This window comes from Meles meles, chromosome 7 (genome assembly GCF_922984935.1).
Source record: "Meles meles chromosome 7, mMelMel3.1 paternal haplotype, whole genome shotgun sequence".
NCBI lineage: Eukaryota > Metazoa > Chordata > Mammalia > Carnivora > Mustelidae > Meles > Meles meles.
In genome coordinates this window covers 58,101,551-58,121,423 of record NC_060072.1, presented here as the reverse complement: position 1 = coordinate 58,121,423, position 19,873 = coordinate 58,101,551, and the positions used below count along the sequence as shown (strand labels likewise).

Below are 19,873 nucleotides of genomic sequence, written 5' to 3'. Positions count from 1 at the left end.
AATGTTGAATCAGTAAATTCTATACCTGAAACTAATAGTACACCGTTTGTTAACTAATTGGAATTTAAATAAGAACTTTGACTGAAAAAAAAGCCCATAAAAGCCTCTCCTACTTCTAATTAAAAATTTTAAACGAAAATGGGAATAAAAAATAAAGCTATGAAAAAAAAAGGTATTTTCAGTTGTGAAAGAATATTTCATGACTTAAATTATGAGATCTTAAAAAAAAGAAAAATTTCAGAAGCAACATAAATAATCACGGAAATTTGACTCAAGAACTAAAAACTTTAGGACAATAATAATACAAGAGGATGTGAGGGCGATCTGGCTGCGACATCTGTCACCCCATTGATCACCAGGGTTGATTCGGCTGATCTGGCTGGCTAGGCGGGTGTCCCCTTCCTTCCTTACCACTCCATGTGCGTCCCTCCCGAAGCTGCGCGCTCCATCAGAGAGGACGACAACCTTCCCTGATAGAGGAGAGGACCAGCCTTCGGTCAAGGGTTTACAAGTAGCCGCACTCCCCTTCTAGAACCTCCAAACAAATGAGGCGCTGCACATGACAGCCTACCTTTCTTTAATAAAAAAAACAAGAAATTATAATTTCCATTATAGAGAATACCAGATTCAACTTAATTCTTTAAAACTTTAAAAAATAATTCTTGTTGTCCACATAAATACTATTCTAATGTTAAATGAAAAATGAACACCTTTTAAATTCAATATTCAACAAGGCTAACATAAAGTTGATGGTAAAATATGATTAAAGACTAACCATATTTATGAAATTAGATGGAAAAGTTATAAATAAAATACTAGTAACTCTAAGCCAGTTGTGTATAAAAAGCAAAATAAATTCAGATATGGTTAATTCTATAAAAAAAATATTAATATAACATCATTATCAAAAGGTCATGGAAAACTCATATGATTAATCAGGGCTGAAAATTATTATTTAAATTGATGCTGATATAAAATAAACATACATTCCTAATAATAACAGCTTCAGGTCTTTCAAAATTATAGAGCTTCCTTGATTACAATGGGTTACATCCCCATAAAACCATCCTAAGTTGAAAATATCTCAAGTCAAAAATGCATTTAATACATTTAAACAACCAAACAGCGTAGCTTAGCCTGGCCAACCTTAAATGTGTTCAGAACACTTACATTAGCCTATAGCTGGGCAAAGTCTTCTACCACAAATCCTGTTCATGATAAAGAGTTGAATATCTCATGTAATGTACTGAACACTGTACTGAAAATCAGAAACGGGAGGGCTTTATGAGCAGAGAACGGTTGTCAGTGTATTAGTTATTTACCCTGTAATCAAGCGGCTGGCTAGAGGCTTACTGCCCAGCATCATGAATCGCCATCCCAGGGGATATGATCCAGATTCAAAATCTGGATCATGGTCTCTACTGGATACATATCACTTTCACACCACTGTGAAGTAGAAGAATTGTAAGTTGAACCATTGTAAGTCAGGGACCATCTACAGAAATGTTGTTCATAGGAGGGCTAGACCAAAACTGATTCATTTGATTTCTGTGAGATGAAATTTTAGAATACCAATTCACAGGGCCTAGTCAAAGGGTTTCACTTGGCCTTTTAATCCTTAAAATGCCCAGTCAATATTTAGGTAGCATTTTTCGGTGCTCTGCCCTAAAGTAGGAAACGACTATTACCTGAGTGGTCCTAGGCCCCCTTCTGGCATTGCTAACTCATGTTGGGAGTGGACAGCAAACCCTTCTCCAGGAAATGACTCCTTTGTGTCTTGAATCTCAAAGCAAAGGCTGTGCCAATGCAAATTTTACAGTCCCCTCCCTGACATAATCCCTTTAGGCTTCAATCCACGGGCAAATCCCATCCAAACCTACTTTTATAAGAAAACAAATGGACCAATCTCTCCCTAGATAAAGGCAATATGCTTCCCATCTCATAAGGCTTTGGCTAACCTTATTAGGAACAATTGATTCATTTAGGCAACAAATAGTTATGAGCCATCTATTCGAGCCAGATGTTGGTCTAGATATTGCAGATACAGAACAAAGATTATCACAGAGTTTACATTTTCACGGGGAGAAGAGATCATAAATAAAATACAAAATATGTCAGGTGCTAAGGGAAAGAATTACTTTAGAGTCTGTCTGCTCATAATTTCCCTCCCTTAGCCTGGCCTGGTACCCACAGCGAAGGCAGCCTTATCAGAAATGATTAATGACTTTGGCCCCTTCTTTGGAAATTATTGGTGCAGTGCCTGAGTTAAAACTAAAGGTCAGATGGAGCTATTGTTTGGCAGTTTGAGTTTTACTGTGAAGAATAGTTATTAGCTTTGCTAAAACCCTGTATCTTGATAGAACCATCATCTTATTAAAATGGTGAGTGCAAAATTCTAGGTGAAACAATGCATGCAAAATACAAGATCTCACTCATATTGACAGGGGACCTGGTAAACGTAAAGAAAACTTAGGGCTGTAAGCTAATGGATGCAACTGATCATAAAACATAAGCCCAAGGAAGGGATTCCTGAATAGCAATTCCTGGTTGAAACACACTAGTGGGATTTCAGTGAGCAAGACCCTGCAGCCCAGCCACCTGCGAATTGGACCAACAATCCACGTTCCAGGCAGGTGTCTGCTCATTCCTTTACCCCTGGCAGGTAGAAGAACCAGGATTTGGGATACTCGGGGTATCTCCTGCTCATTTCATTGCTGTGAGAGCCGCCCAATGTTTCGTAGGGAAGAAAAGAAATACATTTTAAGAAACCCAGGGTGACAGAGTTCTTTCAGTTTGTTTCTGAGCCCCAGGTCCTCATGACTAGATCATTACTAACCTCTAATCATCTCTCCACAGTATCCCTCCTTGTGACAACTTCTTTTCTTTTTCTGTCGTTCAGGAAGTTTTAAATGACACCATCTCCTACCCCGATGGTACATTCATGGATTGGGAGTTTAAGATCTCGGTCTTGTATGATATTGCTAAGGTAAGAGACCTGCAAACATGAAGGCATTTATGAAAATGAAACAGGAAAACAGATCTAGCAGGCTTTCAACCTCTCTGAGCTTTGGTTTCTTAACCTGTAAAATGATAATAAAAATAGAACCTATGTCAAAGGGTTGTTGTGAGGATTTTGTAAATACTGCATGTGCTTCATATGATGCTTAGTACAAGTAAATGTTCTATACACAAGCTCTACTTTTTATGTTCATATTTTTTCTTCTCTGAGTTTGGGGCACACATTTTCGTAGACTTCCTAGAAAGCAAAATCATATTAAGCTACATGCAAGAACCAATCTTCAACTTTTTACAAGAAACTATTAAGGACAGGCAACCCTCTTGTACAAGGCAATAATGACTTTGAACATGAATATTCCCAGGTAAGATATGAAAAAAGAAGTGGATAGCAGTGACCAGGACCTCATTCAAGAATGAAGAAAAATCCGTCCCAAGATTGAGCTGTTTGATACAGTCTTAAATCACCTGAAAGTCATCTAGGATCAGAATCCATTTTTAAAAACATTATAGAATCCCCACCCTCTTTGCCACTTTTCATTCCTGTGATCCAGGCTGAAAACCAATTTCTGCGAGGACACATCTGGCCACCAGAGGGAAACACCACAGCCAGAAAACCTAGGGTGGGGTGGAGGGGAGGCCTTCCCTTTCGTAACTGAAGGAAACAGACTCTTTCAAAATAGAATGAGACCAATTATATTTTAAAACATAACAAGCCTAGCTCATCCTTTTGGAAAGGCAAGGCTGTATTATTCATATTTTTTTAACTGAGGTAGAAGACCAGAGATACACCCAAGATCACAGATGGAGTAAGTAGTCAGCAGAAGCACTTAAAAAAAAATTAGGATCAATACTGTGTTTCATATTCAATGTAAGCATTTAACCACAGTCTTTAGACAATTGCCTCTTAAGATGCAGTGCTGAGGCAAATATTAAGGCGTTAGTATTTTTAAAGTAAAATTAATGGAACTAAATTTAAAATCTGGTCATGTGATTCTATCGGCGTGCTGAAATGGTTTCAGAATGTCACTTCTTTCTTTATATAATCAAGAAGCTGAAGAGTGTCCTATCTGTCTCCCTGTCATCCGAAAAATTACAGGGTATGTCATACCTGCACTCCAGTAAGACCGAAGTCCATGGTCGCCTGAAGTCCACCAACTGTGTGGTAGACAGTAGAATGGTGGTGAAGATCACTGATTTTGGCTGCAATTCCATTTTGCCTCCCACAAAAGGTCTGTAATAAATGACATTTTTACTGGTTTCCCTGAAAACAATTCTCACAAGTCCGTGTAAGGGGGTGGTGATGCTGGTTAGAAAATAAAGACTTGGAGCCACAGGAGGAAAGAGCTGGCTGGTCCTCCAGCAGTTCACCCTTGTCAGTTTCCAACAAGTCCTTCTTGAGTCGAGCAAACCCTCTCTGTGGGTTTCCTTCATCTGTGTGGTTCTTGATTATCAGGGAGGAAATCACCAAGAAATTACTGGCTGTGGAAGCAGAACTGGGTGAAAAAATAGACAAGGTTAGAGTCTTAAGAGACATAGAAATCAACCACTCTAACCCTCTTCCTTCATAGAAGACACAATTGAGGCTCCAAGAGCCCAAGATTTTTGCTCAAGAAGACAGAATTCAAGGCCGAAGACCTGTTTCCAAACTCTCATTCATTTATCTGTGATAATGATAAGAAATTATAAGGATAAGGGGGGAAAACCCTCTTACTAGTAAAATTATTCTTACCTATCCCTTTCTGGGTTGTGGTAAGCATCAAAAAAATTAACAGAAGGAAAAGTGATTTGCAATGCTTATAGGGTTTTTCATGCTGAACATTTATCCATTTTTTACTATAATTCAGGGTCAAACAGCCTTAGAAATCTAGCACTCATATATAGTGCCTTAAAATACCACCTAGATCCAAAACTTAAATTCTGTTTCTAATCTTCTTTGGCAATCCTTCAGTTTTCCCTTCATAAAAGAAAAATCATGGAGCACCTGGGTGGCTCAGTTGGTTAAGTGTACAACTCTTGATCTCAGCTTGGTTCTTGATCTCAGGGTCGGGAGTTCAAGCCCCACATTGGGCTCCACATTGGGCATGGAGCCCACTTAAAATAAATAAATAAAAATAAATTAATTTTAAAAAACAAATAAATGAAAGAAAAATTACAATTCTGCTCCTAGTTCTTCAGTCACATCAAGCATGACATTGGACTCAATCCAGTAAATTCTTGATAAATATCTACATGTGGAGGAACAAATCTCCTTCATTAGGGACTCACCACGACACAAAATCAGATGAATTGCTGGTCAAATGCTCTTCTCTTGAACACCAGCCAGTTATACCTACCTGTCTTTGCTGTTGGTTACCTGAAATTTTAACATGTAGATCTACTTACCTTTCCTACGACCCCAAACCATTAGGATCAATCGTATAGGAATCACAAGTCACCTAAATTAAGAAGACATAAATTCAAAAAGGATATGAAGATTTGGATGGCAAACCAAATGAGGAAATCATGCTTCAGCTCAGGCGTGCCACTGGACCTCACGACACGGGTCCATAGATTCTTTTCATTGAAATCACTGAAGACAGGAATCACAAGAAGTTTAGGAGCTAGGTGATCCTAGAAAATTTACATGGGATGGAGGAAAATTAATGGTATGTCCTTGTTGTTACTAAATAAGCTATGTAATAGGGTTCAAAACCGAAGTGTCTGTAGGAACCAAGCGTGGAACACAGAAGCGCTTCACTGGTGTGAAGTGAACTACATGGGAAGTGTTCAGAAGTAGCAGGCACAAAATGTGAGCAAATCATATGCATTATTTTTTAAAATATTTTATTTATTTTTAGGAGAAAAAGAACACGAGTGGGGCAGGAGGGGGTCAGAGGGAGAAGCAGCTTCCTGGCTAAACAGGGAGCCTGACTCAGGTCTCAATCCCCAAACCCTGGGATCATAACCTGAGCTGAAGGCAAACACTTAACCAACTGAGCCACCCAGGCACCCAAATTGCATGAATTATTTTTTAAAGGATACCGTGGGAATCCAGGAAAACACATATGTGAGCAATGGCGGATTTAGAGGCTGCCAATAGGTCCCATCTGCAAAATATCAGTGATAGACTCTTTATTTAAATGTGTTTAAACATGCGTGCATATATATTAAACTTTTACGTGACACAAAATATATAAATGCATTTTATATTTCACAATAAAAATATATAATTTATATATTTTTTATTTATGAAGGTTTTCATAGATGTATGCCATATGTCCCCAAAGCTATTAAAGCTATTAAAGCTATTTAAGCTATTAAAGCTATTAGTGGTAGCACTCTCGTTCTACAGGTATTTCCCGAGCACTTCCTGTACACCAGGAGCTGCTCTAGGTAGGCTTGAGGGTTTTCAGCACTTTGATCCCAGAAGTTTTAGGGAAGACGTTGCTAGGTGACCTCACCCAAATCCTGACATTTCATAGTCCGCTTAAAAGGCAAGGGTGTGTGTCCCCCCGCCTCACCACCGTCCAGCATTAGCATCAACTCCTCCAAAGTTTGGGACATATAAATTCAAGGCCACTCGGATTCAGGGTACATGTTATAGAGACTTAAAGAACAATAGCGGGCTGGAGACCTATGGGCCACTCATCTCCCTCGACTTTGCAATCTCAATGCCGAATGCACAGACCTGTGGACAGCCCCGGAGCACCTCCGCCAAGCCAACATCTCCCAGAAAGGAGACGTGTACAGCTACGGGATCATTGCCCAGGAGATCATCCTTCGGAGAGAAACCTTCTACACGTTGAGCTGCCGGGACCAGGACGGTAGGAGTCGGACTCATTCATCTGCCCTCTCGGGGAGCCTGCATTCCAGGCTGACCTCACCTCTTTGTGACCACAGTTCAGTCCCCTCATCTGCAGAAGTGGTGGCATATCCACCCTGCATGTGGCACAGGGCTACGGAAGTGTCGGCAGTGTGAATGTTAGAGCGCCGGGAAGAGCGTAACATGCCAGTGACGATATTATTATTGTCAGTTAAAGACTCTTTCTTTATAGTCCCCGCCCCCTTCCCTTCCGAGTCTAACAGACACTCTAACAAGACACGTGTCTGTTTAACACCTGCACTAGATCACTCTAGTGGGACATAAGTGTTGGAGTTCCTACTGAGAGGAGATCTGTAGTTTTTGTACGCGTCCTCTCAGTTTGGGGGCAAATGCTTCCTTGCTTTCATCCATTCCTTGCTTACTGAGCAATTACGTCCCAGGTCTTGACTCTCTGGAGGGTGGGTGTCTCAGGGATGGAAGGAGGGCGTGCTAGGGTCTCAGAGGAAAACTGCTAAAGGTAGTGGTATCTGAGTTACATTTTAAAGGCTTAGTAACCTTAACTTAAGCTAACCTCCCAGGTATAAGTGGGCATCAGACTCCTTTACCTGGTGGCGCAGTCATCCTTTGGAGCGCTGGCCTTGGCTCTGTGACCTTCACCCTGGGCACACATGGCTGCGGGGTGGGGCGGGGCCCAACTCAGAGTCTGGCTGCTGCTACAGTGTTTTCATACTGCATTCTTTCTTGTAATTTCAATTATTCTCATCCCACCAGAGAAGATTTTCAGAGTGGTGAATGCCTACGGAGTAAAGCCCTTCCGCCCAGATCTATTCCTAGAAACGGCAGAGGAAAAAGAACTGGAAGTGAGTGCCTCCCCCTACATGAGTTTCTGGGCTGCTCTAACAAATTGCCTAGCAGCTCGGCGGGTTAAAACAACTGAGATTTATTGCCTAATAATTCTGGAGGCCAGAGGTCTGAAATGGGTCATACTTCCTCCAAAAGTTCTAGAGGAGAATCCATTCCTTTCTTCTTTCAGGAGCTTCTGGGGGCTACTGATATTCCTTGGTATGTGGCCCCAACACTCCAATCTCTGCCTCCATGGTTACAGTCTTATCTCTTCTTTGGTCTAATCTCCCTCCATTCCGCGCCCCGCCCCCAGTAAGGTTCCCATCTCAAGGTCCGTTACTTCATCACATCTTCAAAAATCCTTGTTCCAAATAAGGTGACATTCACAGGCTCCAGAGGCCATATCTGGGACATTCCCTTTGGATACCATTATTATTAGCCTGCCACACTCCCCGCGTCCTATCTTACTTCTCCCAACTCAAGAAAGAGCTGGCTCCTGAAGCCCGTATCACATTCTCAATTTTTAGGACCTAAAAGATCAAGATGTTCGTGTGACACCCTTATTAGGCTTGTAAATCCTACTACTGATTTACAAATGGATATGTTATCCATGGCATCTAGAAACAATAGAGAAATGTACAGGATCCATTCCAAGGCCCCCAGTGGATGCCTGAAACCACGGATAACACTGAGTCCTAGAAATACTGTTCTTTTTTTTCCCTACAAATACATACCTATGGTATAGTTTAGTTTATAAATCAGGCAGAGTAAGAGATTAACAACAATAATAATAGAACAATTGTAACAATATAGCGAAACAGAAGATACGTGACTATGGTCTCTCTCTCTCTCAAAAATATTCTTTTATACTGTATTCATCCTTCTTGTGTTGATGTGAGATGATAAAGTGACACGTGATGAGACAAAGTGAAGTGAATGACACAGACATGGTGAGGTATTGTTAGGTTACTGTTGACCTTGCTGATAGGTCAGAAAGAGGATCATCTGATTCCGGACCATGGTTGACTAAGACATGGAAGAACTACTGGAAATCAGAATCTCCTGAGGCAGGGTCTGGGCATAAGAAACTGGAAACCTTCCCACATGATTCCACTGGTACCTCTGGTTGGAAACCCTTGTGGAAGAGCCTCCTGTGAGAATCACTGCCGAGTACCCACTAACCCCAACAATTTATTGTTCTTGGCAACAGAAACCTTGCAAATGTCTGTAAAGCATTTTGTCTCTCCCAATAATCTAGCCTTGTCCAAATCACATTTTTCATTAATTTAGGACATGTGTCTGTTTAGCACCTGAGCTAGACCACTCTAGTGGGAAAACAGCCATTTTGTAGTTCTTACTGAGAGATCTGTAGTTTTTGTCACATGTCCTCTCAGGGGTGAAATGCCTCCTTCCATTCGTCCCATTAGAACAGTGAGGCAAGGTGGTGCAGGGGGCGAGGCAGAGACCGACTCAGCAGAACTAGGAATCTCATCATCATTGTCAGAGCTGAGTTGTTTTGCAAATATTCCCTGCCGTCAACGACTCCCATGAAGGGAAGACAGTAGGATTGGATGCCGCCCCCTAAGCCAGTCCACCCCTTCTTTCTTTCAGGTCTATCTACTCGTAAAAAACTGCTGGGAGGAAGATCCGGAGAAGAGACCAGATTTCAAGAAAATTGAGTCTACACTGGCCAAGATATTTGGGTATTCTTGAAACTTTCACATTCCCTTACTAATTTCAGATTTTTCTAATAAGAGTTGGCATTCAGTGGCACCTTAGATTGGAACGCCTATCTAATGAAAAGCCTCAGGCCACAACACCTGTCTCAAAAAAATTACAAGGATGGCGCCTGAGTGACTCAGTCATTGAGTGTCTGCCTTCGGCTCAGGTCATGATCCCAGGGTCCTGGGATCGAGTCCCACATTGTGCTCCCTGCTCTCCCTCTCCCACTCCCCCTGTTTGTGTTCCCACTTTCGCTGTCTCTCTCTCTCTCTGTCAAATAAATAATAAAATCTTAAAAAAAAAAAATACAAGGATATGGGGACAAACACATTTTCTCATGGAATAATTGCTTGAAAAATTAAATACTCGAGAGCAGCTCTTGCCTGATTAAAAAATAAATCTGACTGATCATACTATGTCTGTTAAAAATATAGTTCCCTGGGGCACCTGGGTGGCTCAGTGAGTTGAGCCTCTGCCTTTGGCTCAGGTCATGATCTCAGGGTCCTGGGATCAAGCCCTGCGTCTGGCTCTCTGCTCAGCAGGGAGCCTGCTTCCCCCTCTCTCTCTGCCTGCCTCTCTGCCTATTTGTGATTTCTCTGTCAAATAAATAAATCTTATAAAAAGAAAAAATATATATAGTTCCCTTGGGCGCCTGGATGGCTCAGTCAGTTAGGCATCTGCCTTTGGCTTAGGTCTTTATCCCAGTGTCCTGGGATAAAGCCCTGCCCTTCCACTACCCTGTCTGGCTCTGTGCTCAGAAATGTGTCTGCTTCTCCCTTTGCCTCTCCCCCTTACTCGTGTGCTCATGCTCTCTCTCATAAATAAGTAAAATCTTTAAATGTAAATAAGTTCCCTGACCCTTCTGCAGGTAATTGGTAATTAGAAGACCGGCATGAGTCCTATGAATCTGCAAAGCCATTGAATAATTCTTAAGCTCAAGAAGTTTCTTAAGACCTTAAAATCAGCAACTTTGGCCTTTGGTACTTAAGACTTGTGCCCTGAATCAGATTATAATTCAGGATCCAAAACAAAAACAAAAAAGCACACAATTGCCTAGTAAGGTTGAATTCTAGATTTTCCATGTTTCAGTTACATACAGTGCATAGTGAGAAAAATAACCGTGAAGAGTTAGGAGTTCTGATTTCTAGACTAGGATCTAGTAGGAGCTTACTGTGGGACATTGAGCAAAATCCTTACCCTAATGGGATGTCAATTTTCTTATTAGTAAAACTGGATTTGAATAGGACAATTTTGGCAATTCCTTGCAGCTCTAATTCTCCATAGTTGTCATTAAGTCAAAGATTCAGATACTTAATGAGCCAAAAGCCCAGGTCTGAGATGAGGTCGAGGGAAATTATGGGAGGGTGGTCATTGATGGGTACATCTAATCTTTCATTTGTGTGAAAGGAGCAGAAAATAATGAATGATGTAATTCTTGCCCATTTTTCATTCCTTCACAGACCTTTTACTAAGATCAAATGAGACTGTATGTGTGTGACAGATGAAATGTAAACTCATGAAGATAAACTGGGCCCCCAGTACTTGGCCTTGAATAGGGTGGTTCTCAAACTTGGCTGCACACTGAGATGGCCTGGGCAGGGTGGGGGTGGGGGGGCGTTAAAAAGACCAGAGCTAGAGTCCTGCCCCAGAGAGTCTGATGTCATTGCTCTGGGGAGCAGGCTGGCATTGGGAATATTAATAGCTCCTCCAGTGATTAAAATATGCAGTTAAGGTTGAGAAAACTGTTTTAATTGAATCAATTCATCACGAAGGATGGTAATCTATCTTCATCCCTTACACCTGCTCCCTCACCCAACTAGATGCTATCCTGGCCTCAAGGAAGGACCCCTGGGGAACTTGTTAAAAAACACCATTTCACAATCCCAAGCTTAGTGGTTTCCAGTCATTTAGGTCTGTGGTAGGACTCAGAAACATATCGAATTTTTAACAAACATCCCTCCCCACCCAGGGGATTATGATGGAAGCCATCTTCTCCTTGAGCTTGGAAGTGGTAACTTAGAATTGTTGCTGTACTAGTAAGTGGTAGCGTTTATTTAGCCCATTCAATGGCACCATTTATGTTATAAACATTATCTCGATCCTGAACAGCCCTGCGGGCACTCAGTGTACACCCTGACAAAGCTCTGCACCAAGACCTGCCTGTGTACCCTCGTTACCAAAAGCTAGCATCTGGTCTAAGTCTCCTTGGCCTAAAAAATCATTCAAGTTGGGTTTTTTGCCATGGGAGCCCTGCTCTCTGTTCTAAGGAGGTAAGAGAAGGCTCAGAGTTGTTGTTGTTGTTTTTGTTTCTAAATATTTTATTTATTTACTTGACAGAAGGAGAGAGAAAGAGAGGGAGAGAGAGCATAAGCAGGAGGAACAGCAGAAGGAGAGAGAGAAGCAGGCTTCCGGTGAGGCAGGGAGCCCAATGCAGGGCTCGATCCAAGGACCCCAGTATCACAACCCAAGCTGAAGGCAGATGCTTAACTGACTGAGCCACCCAGGCACCCCTCAGCTTTGCTTTTCTTGATCCTTCTCTTATCGTTGCATTTACCACTGCTAGAACCTTAAAAAAAAAAAGTTCTCCCTGTACTGTAAATTATTAAAATTTCAGAAAACAGGTATAAGCAAACAAGAAAGAAGAAACATCACCCATTTGTCAGTAGATGACCACTGGTTTTCAGAAGTTAAAAACAATCATTTTTGCCATTTTATCAACTTTTTTCCTTAATATGTTTGTTGTTATAAAGAATGCTGTGGCTTCTCTTGTAGTTACTTCTCAGCACATTCCTGTTGCTTCCTTTGGATAGTTCCTAGAAGTAGCACTGGTGGACTGATCAGTGTGTGTCCTTTTTAAGTTCGTGACACATTTTGCCAGGCCGCCCCTCCAGAAAGGTCATAATATATGTTTTACCTCCTTACCTCCATTGATTACCATTGTTCTAACATTTGGTTTTCTTTTTTTTTTTTAATTTTTTTTTTATTTCTTTTCAGTGTAACAGTATTCATTGTTTTTGCACCACACCCAGTGCTCCATGCAATACGTGCCCTCCCTATTACCCACCACCTGGTTCCTCAACCTCCCACCCCCCGCCCCTTCAAAACCCTAAGGTTGTTTTTCAGAGTCCATAGTCTCTCATGGTTCATCTCCCCTTCCAATTTCCCTCAACTCCTTCTCTTCTCCATCTCCCCATGTCCTCCTAACATTTGGTTTTCTTTAAAAAAAAAAAAAATCTTACATCTATTTCTATTTAATTTTTCCAGAGGTTAATTTTGTTAAATGTGTGTTGGCCATTTTTATTTTTTTCTTTCATTAACTGTCATATCATATTTTCCCACTGTGTTACTGGATGTTTATACTCTTTATCTATTACCACATACAGCCTATTTCATGACCAGAAAAGTGAAAGTTATATGGACACTTTAATCCGACGTCTCCAGCTCTATTCTCGGAATCTGGAACACTTGGTGGAGGAAAGGACCCAGCTGTACAAGGCAGAGAGGGACAGAGCCGACAGACTTAATTTTATGTTGCTCCCAAGGTAAGGCAAGTCCTCCTGCCTGGTAAGTTTCACAGGATTCCACAGGTCTGCCTTGTTCCCTCCAGCTGAAAGAAAGCATCAGCATCTTTGTCTAGTACTGTTTTTTTTTCCTTTATATGTATATAGGATCATTCCCTTTTGCCCATTCTTCAGCAAATTACTGAGTTAAAAAAAAAAAAAAACTTTGTTAAAACTTGGTCTGGTTTGTACTCTAAGTATCTAGAAGAGGGACACCTGGGTGGCTCAGTTGGTGAGATGTCTGACTTTTATATTTAACTTGTGTTAATTATTATTTCATTCTGAACCCATGCTTCATTTGGAATATCAACTCTGCATTATGAAAGGAATGGTTTTGAGACCATGGGAACGGTCTTCTAAATAAAGAGACAGTTTCTCTTTGGCAAACCTGAGTGAAGAAGTAGGAGACATACACATGCTTTGTTCAGTCATCCGTGCCCTAAGGGAGCCTACCGCAGAATCCTTGTGTCCCCAGAGTGCCGAGGAGCAGGCTGGGAGTGGTACCCTGAGCATAGGCTGGAGCCCTTAATATTCCCATCAGAGACGGCACTTTGTATCAGAGCTTCATAAATGCTAGTTGTATGATGCGTAATTCCTTGCCTGGCGTTTCATGCTGAGTGGTGACAAAAAACAACATCCAGATAATCTGGCTGCCTTCCCAGGGTGTCATCCTCAGTGGTCTTAACCAATAATGATACTCAGAGGGTTCGAAACAGCTGGCTTGCCACCTCAGACTTTTAATCTTACTCCTGGTGTAATGTGCCACTTCGTCTACTAGATGGTAGATGTTTTATTTGTTTTAATTATTGAGTACAGTTGACAGACAGTGTTCTATTAGTTTCAGGTGTACAACATAGTAATTTGATGATTCTATGCATTTCTCAGTGCTCACTGCAGTAAGTTTAATTACCGTCTGTCACCATATAACAGTATTACCACAGGACTGACTGTCTTCCCTGTGTTCTACTTTCCATCTCTGTGGGTAGATGTTTTCATTGGCTTGTCAAAGGTTATATAACACGGATCTCATCAACAGCTGCAATCGCCGTGCCTCCGGTGCAAGTCACTTGTAAAAAATGTACATGGAAAAAGCATGTGTATTTGGACAAGAAAACTAAAACATACACCAACAGTAACTACAAGAATCAAAAAGAAATATTTATGGCAAAATTGCAAATAAACAAAGACAGGATGTAGGAACCAGATACTACTTCAACACTTATTTAACTGATTTAAACAGTGCCCCTTGGCTTTTGAGATGGTAAAATAGTAGAAGATTTTTCTTCTTGTGGGGGTCTCTCCAAGACATCCACTGTGTTCGCTAATCTGCTTGTGTCAGCAACAGCCTGTTACCAAAGCTCGCCAGGTTGAGTCACTGCTCTTCATTTATCCCCCAACATTAATTTCTCTGGGTAATGTACTAGTCTCCAAGCCATATGACTTTTCAGATATAAGCAGTAATAGGAAGGGTAAAGATGGTGAAATATCCAATTTTATCATTACGTTTATGTAGCCTTCAAAAAATGTGCACCCTTATGCTGGGCAGGTCAAAAACAACCACCCCCAGAAGTGCCCTGAGAATCGAACCAACCACATCACAGGGATGTTTCTCAAAGGTCCCAGGCTTTATCATTGCACCAATTGAGAAGACTTCCCTCGATGCTTTGGAGGTTCTCACCACGAGTGTTGCATGTCCTTGTGGTTAATGAACTGTTTTCTGGGAGAATGGCAGACATGCCTCCTTCAATACAATCAGCACACCTCCAGATCTTCCTTGTCTCCATGAATACCCAAGGTCTGGGCTGTGGAGAGGATGCTCTGCAGTAAAAAGACGGAAAGGCGGGATGTTACTGAGTACTGGCTCTGCCCTTAGTGGCTGTGGGGACTTGTGAGCGACACACTTTATTTTTAAGCCTCAGTGATCTCAGTGACCTCCATGGCACCTCCCAGCAGCCATGTTCTGATTCTAGTGGTTCCATACTTGGATCCTTTACAGAGAGATCCTAAGGGCAGACAGGGAGCAGCAAGCCTCATGTTGGCCCCACCCATTTTCTCAATGAAAGGGCAACTTGGCCTGTCAGGGAAGTATGGTGTGGAATTCCTTCTTTGTGGTTCTCTCTGAATTCTGAGTCTGATATACTACTCCTTTGGTTTCTGCAACAAAGATAATCTAAGTTGCTTTTATCTGACCTCTGCAGTTTTACCATAATTTTAACTTGTTTACATGGTGACTGACTTTGCTCTTTAAAGGACCCAAATCTGGCTCAAAAAATATATCAAATAAGTTCTTGCTCAGAATATATCAAAGTTAATTTTTAAATGCATTGTTCCTTTATGGTGATATCAAACAGTACTGTGTAAAATATGCCTGGGAGGCAAAACTTGGCTGTAATGAAAAAAGTCAGGTCTGGGGCACCTGGGTGGCTCAGTTGGTTGAGCGACTGCCTTTGGCTCAGGCCATGATCCCAGAGTCTCGAGATCATGTCCCGCATCAGGCTCCCAGCTGAATGGGGAGTCTGCTTCTCCCTCTGAACTTCCACCCTCTCATGCTCTGTCTCACTATCCCTCTCAAATAAATAAAATCTTTAAAAAATGTTTTAAAGAAAAAAGTCAGGTCTGACAGCTGCAGTGATTCAAACTTATCTTAATGACACACTCTCCGCAGCTTCTGAATGTAGAGCTACATCTAAAAGAAGCTGACTGTTGATAGAGTGGCAAAAAGTGGGCAAGTGTGTACACATATGAGGGTTATATCTGTACTAGAGTTATATGAACATTATTAGAGTTAATAATCAAGTACCAAGTTGATGCTAAACCTGCTTATATTCCTCTGAGTTCGAATGCACGTATCATGTGTGTATGTATGTAACCTATTCCCACAGTCAGTATGTGCAACCAATCTTTGCTTCCTGGTCACTCCCACCCAAATTCCAGAATTCCTTGTGGGTCATTACTACTGTCTCAAAGATTTATGCAAGATAAAAAAAAAAATTACTGGAGTCGAAGTCATTTTTTCCCCTTTCTCATCTAGGCTAGTGGTAAAGTCTCTGAAGGAGAAGGGAATTGTGGAGCCTGAATTGTACGAGGAAGTGACAATCTACTTCAGTGACATTGTAGGTTTCACCACCATCTGCAAATACAGCACCCCCATGGAAGTGGTGGACATGCTCAATGACATCTACAAGAGTTTTGACCACATTCTTGATCACCATGATGTGTACAAGGTAACCACTTCACCTAACAGGCTGAAATGGTTGTCCTACCCTTGGCCAGCAGCCAAAGTTGGTTGGTTCCTATTATTATTCAGATCTTGTCCTAATTTAAGATTTCATGAATTCATGGTTGAATGTGAAGCTAAAGATGCAGGGAAGTAAAAGAGTAACAAGGGTCAGAAGTCGAAATGCCCATGTGACTTTAAGAAGCAGTTTGAAAGAAACAACATAAAGTTCATCAGGAATGAACTTTGGGTACTAAACTGAGAGAAGATGGCATTCTCTCAAATCATCTTTTTAAAAAATGGACAGTGCATAGACTGATGACAAGGAAGCAGAGAAGACACTGGAGATACAAAGTAGAATAGGAATCTGTTGTTGAAATAGCAAGCACCATTCGTAGAAGACTAAAGAAGAACAGGGAGAACATTCTGTAAGTTCAGTACCCTGACTAGAGTGTAGACCCATTTTGGGCTCATAATGTCTGAGAAGAGTAAAGGAGAATTGAATTCCCACATTTTCCTGGTGGAAAAGCAGCAGAGCGTGTGGAGCACGTAACTTAGAGCTCTTCCTTCAGATCCCAACTGGCCCTACCTGTGTGACCTCATAACGTACATTTAACTTTGTCAAGTTTCAGTTTCCCTATCTGTAGAATGGGATGAGCATAACACCTAACTCAGTAGGTTACTGTGAAAGCTATTGAGATAAGCAATATGCCTGAAATACTGTAAGCTCAAGTAAAGTGTAGAGGTCACTCATGTAACAGTCTGTCATAATGCCTATTACCCACAGAGAGCATGTCCCTTTTAGGGTTTGTCTTAGCACTATCTTTGCCCTATGTAAGTCAGAAAGGCATATGAACAATAGTTCTTGTTGGATAGGAAATGGTTATGCGTTTTAGAGATGGTTGGCAGAGAGAAGTTGACTACCAACAAACATGAATTATATGATTATGAAAATAAATTTAAAAGAGGTCATTTATCAAAGAATGTTTATAGGATACTGTTGATACAAATTTACTTACCATGAAAAGGGTTTGAAATTACAGGGGCGCCTGGGTGGTTCAGTGGATTAAGCCTCTGCCTTCAGCTCAGGTCATGATCTCAGGGTCCTGGGATCAAGCCTCCCGCATCAGGCTCTCTGCTCAGCAGCGAGCCTGCTTCCCCGCTCCCCCCCCCCGTCTCTCTGCCTACTTGTGATCTCTCTCTCTCTGTCAAATAAATAAATAAAATCTTTTTAAAAAAAGAGAGGGGCGCCTGGGTAGCTCAGTGGGTTAAAACCTCTGCCTTTGGCTCAGGTTGCGTTGGGCTCCCTGCTCAGCGGGGAACTTGCTTCCCGCTCTCTCTCTCTGCCTACTTGTGATCTCTGTCTGTCAAATGAATAAATAAAATCTTTAAAGTAAATAAATAAATAGAGAGAATATACATCACATCTTGAAGGAGCGTACAATTATTCAAATAGGATGTGAGAAAAAATGTTCAGTGTTAAAGGTGACTTTTCTGGTACTTACAAATGTTCCTGAAATTATATACAACCATTCAGACTATGTAAACATTATAAAAGCGTCACCACATCTAGATGGTTTATATTATTATGAAGTACTTTCATAGGTCAAAATATTTTATAGCTGCTTTACCATTCCTTTAACTAGACTATAAAACCATAAAGAAATTAGCAGAGACCTGCTCTTGAGCTAGTCCCAGGAAAAGTAGTGTGGGGCTGTGCTCACACTGAGTTCTCAAAAGCTTTTGTTTTGATGTGCCATCAACTGCTTGTTTTTTTATTTCTTCTGCCTTTTGAAGGGGTAGGACCACTAACGAGCAACTATTTCCGCAGGTGGAAACCATTGGCGATGCCTACATGGTGGCCAGTGGTTTACCCAAGAGGAATGGCAACAGGCATGCAATCGACATTGCCAAGATGGCCTTGGACATCCTCAGCTTCATGGGGACCTTCGAGCTGGAGCATCTTCCCGGCCTGCCCATATGGATTCGCATTGGAGTTCACTCTGGTACGGAGTTAAGCAGGGTACCAAATGGGAACCATATGAACCTCTGTGCACCAATTAAATCAGAAAGGATAAAGGATCTCCAGATGTGATCGATTTTCCCATGAAGGTTCCTCTTGAATCTGCTTGCCAAATATGACATCCCATTACACATCCTGACATAATTCAAACCTCCTTCCAGAGTTCTAGGGAACAGCACCTCTGTAGCAACCTTTGGCTCCTGGAATGATAAACACCAACCATAAACTAAAATGACAGCCTCCAGACTTCCTCCTATTTCAGTCCCTATATTTAACTATTTAATTTATTTCCTCTCTCTTCCTTCCCTCTCCCCTGCCCCCAACGTGTTATTGTTATTGTTTTGTTTTGTTTTCCCCATTACACTAATATAGTATCTTTCACGGATTGGATTATCTACAGGGGAAAAAAAAAAAAAGCTGGTAAAATTCCTACAATGAAAGGGCATTTATGTCCTCCCCATCCCCCTCTATGGTACAGAAAATACATGAATCACTTCAAAGGCCATGAAAGATACTCACCCTAGAACGTAGAGATTTGAGAAAATGAGCTACAAACGTTATAGAAAAATGAAGTTGGAAAGGAACTCAGAAGCCATCTAGATTAATCTTTTGTGGGCACAACTTATTTTTAGAGGTTCCAAGACAAGTAATACTATAGCTACCATTGGAATAATCCCAGGATTCCCTGAAAACTCACTGTTTCCAAAGCCAACTCACTCCATTACTAGTGATAATTATTAGACAGCCTTTCCTTGTGTTAAATTAAATCACATCTCCCTACACGTTCCTGTCATTGCTTTTTTCTGCCTTCCATGGCTCACAGAAGACTCAAAATACCGAAAACCCAAGAGCACTCCAGGCTGTGTGGCGAGGACCAGACAACTGCGTTGCAAAAGTCATTCTCTGTCCACAATGCCTGGCGGAGAGCCTGGCAGTAAACACTTACTGATTTGATAATGATCCAGGAGATTCTCAAAGTAAAAGTAAATAGAAGTTAAAAATTTCTGCCACAGTCATGTCCACAGCTATATATCAGAGATATATAAGATATATAAGAGGGGACTTCTCTGTCGTTTCCCCAGCCAGCAACAGCAGGCTGTCCCTTTTCTGACCTATCACAGATTGCCAGGTCTGGAGGGAGGGCCAGCAGAGTCAGGGAGGACGGAGCTCTGGTCCCACTGTGACCAACGCAACCCTGAGGTGACCACCAGTGCCCCAGGTTCACCACATTGGGCTGGAGTGAGCAGAGACATTAGGCACAGATACCTGGGGGGGGTTAGCCCTCAGAAATTGAGAGGTGGCAGTTAAATATTGATAGTTGAAGGCAAGACTTCTGCAGGAAACTTCTGCCACCTGGCCCTTCCCGCTTCACTCCCGTGTTAAAGAGGCAGTGTGTGGACCTAGCGGACCTCGGGCACAGATCAGAGATCTGAATCAGTAGCTGCTTCTCCTGCTCCTTCCCGTCCGTAGGCTTCTGCTGCTTTTGTTTCTCATTGCTGTTGTTCGGTTGTTTTGTGTTGTTTTGCATTGAACCTAACAAAGGCTCGGCACTCAAAGGAAGATCCGGTATTCTGATTTTTTTTTTTCAATGTTCATAATCACAGAGACTCTATAGGATAAGCCTACAAAGAAACTCCTGTAGGTCAAAACCCAATAAGCCAACTAGAAAATCGAGTTCCCTTTATCCA

General features: G+C 41.6%; 1 protein-coding gene across 1 annotated transcript in view; it reads left to right on the top strand.

Annotated features, from left to right (window-relative positions):
- GUCY2C (guanylate cyclase 2C) overlaps positions 1–19,873 on the top strand; it is a 77,341-nt gene that overhangs the window by 51,064 nt on the left and 6,404 nt on the right. Inside the window, exons 16-23 of the mRNA XM_046013944.1 lie at positions 2,900–2,986; positions 4,115–4,247; positions 6,684–6,821; positions 7,592–7,680; positions 9,275–9,366; positions 12,769–12,927; positions 15,977–16,169; positions 17,994–18,168. Of these exons, the coding sequence (XP_045869900.1) occupies positions 2,900–2,986; positions 4,115–4,247; positions 6,684–6,821; positions 7,592–7,680; positions 9,275–9,366; positions 12,769–12,927; positions 15,977–16,169; positions 17,994–18,168 (1,066 nt within the window). The remainder of the gene's footprint in view (positions 1–2,899; positions 2,987–4,114; positions 4,248–6,683; positions 6,822–7,591; positions 7,681–9,274; positions 9,367–12,768; positions 12,928–15,976; positions 16,170–17,993; positions 18,169–19,873) is intronic.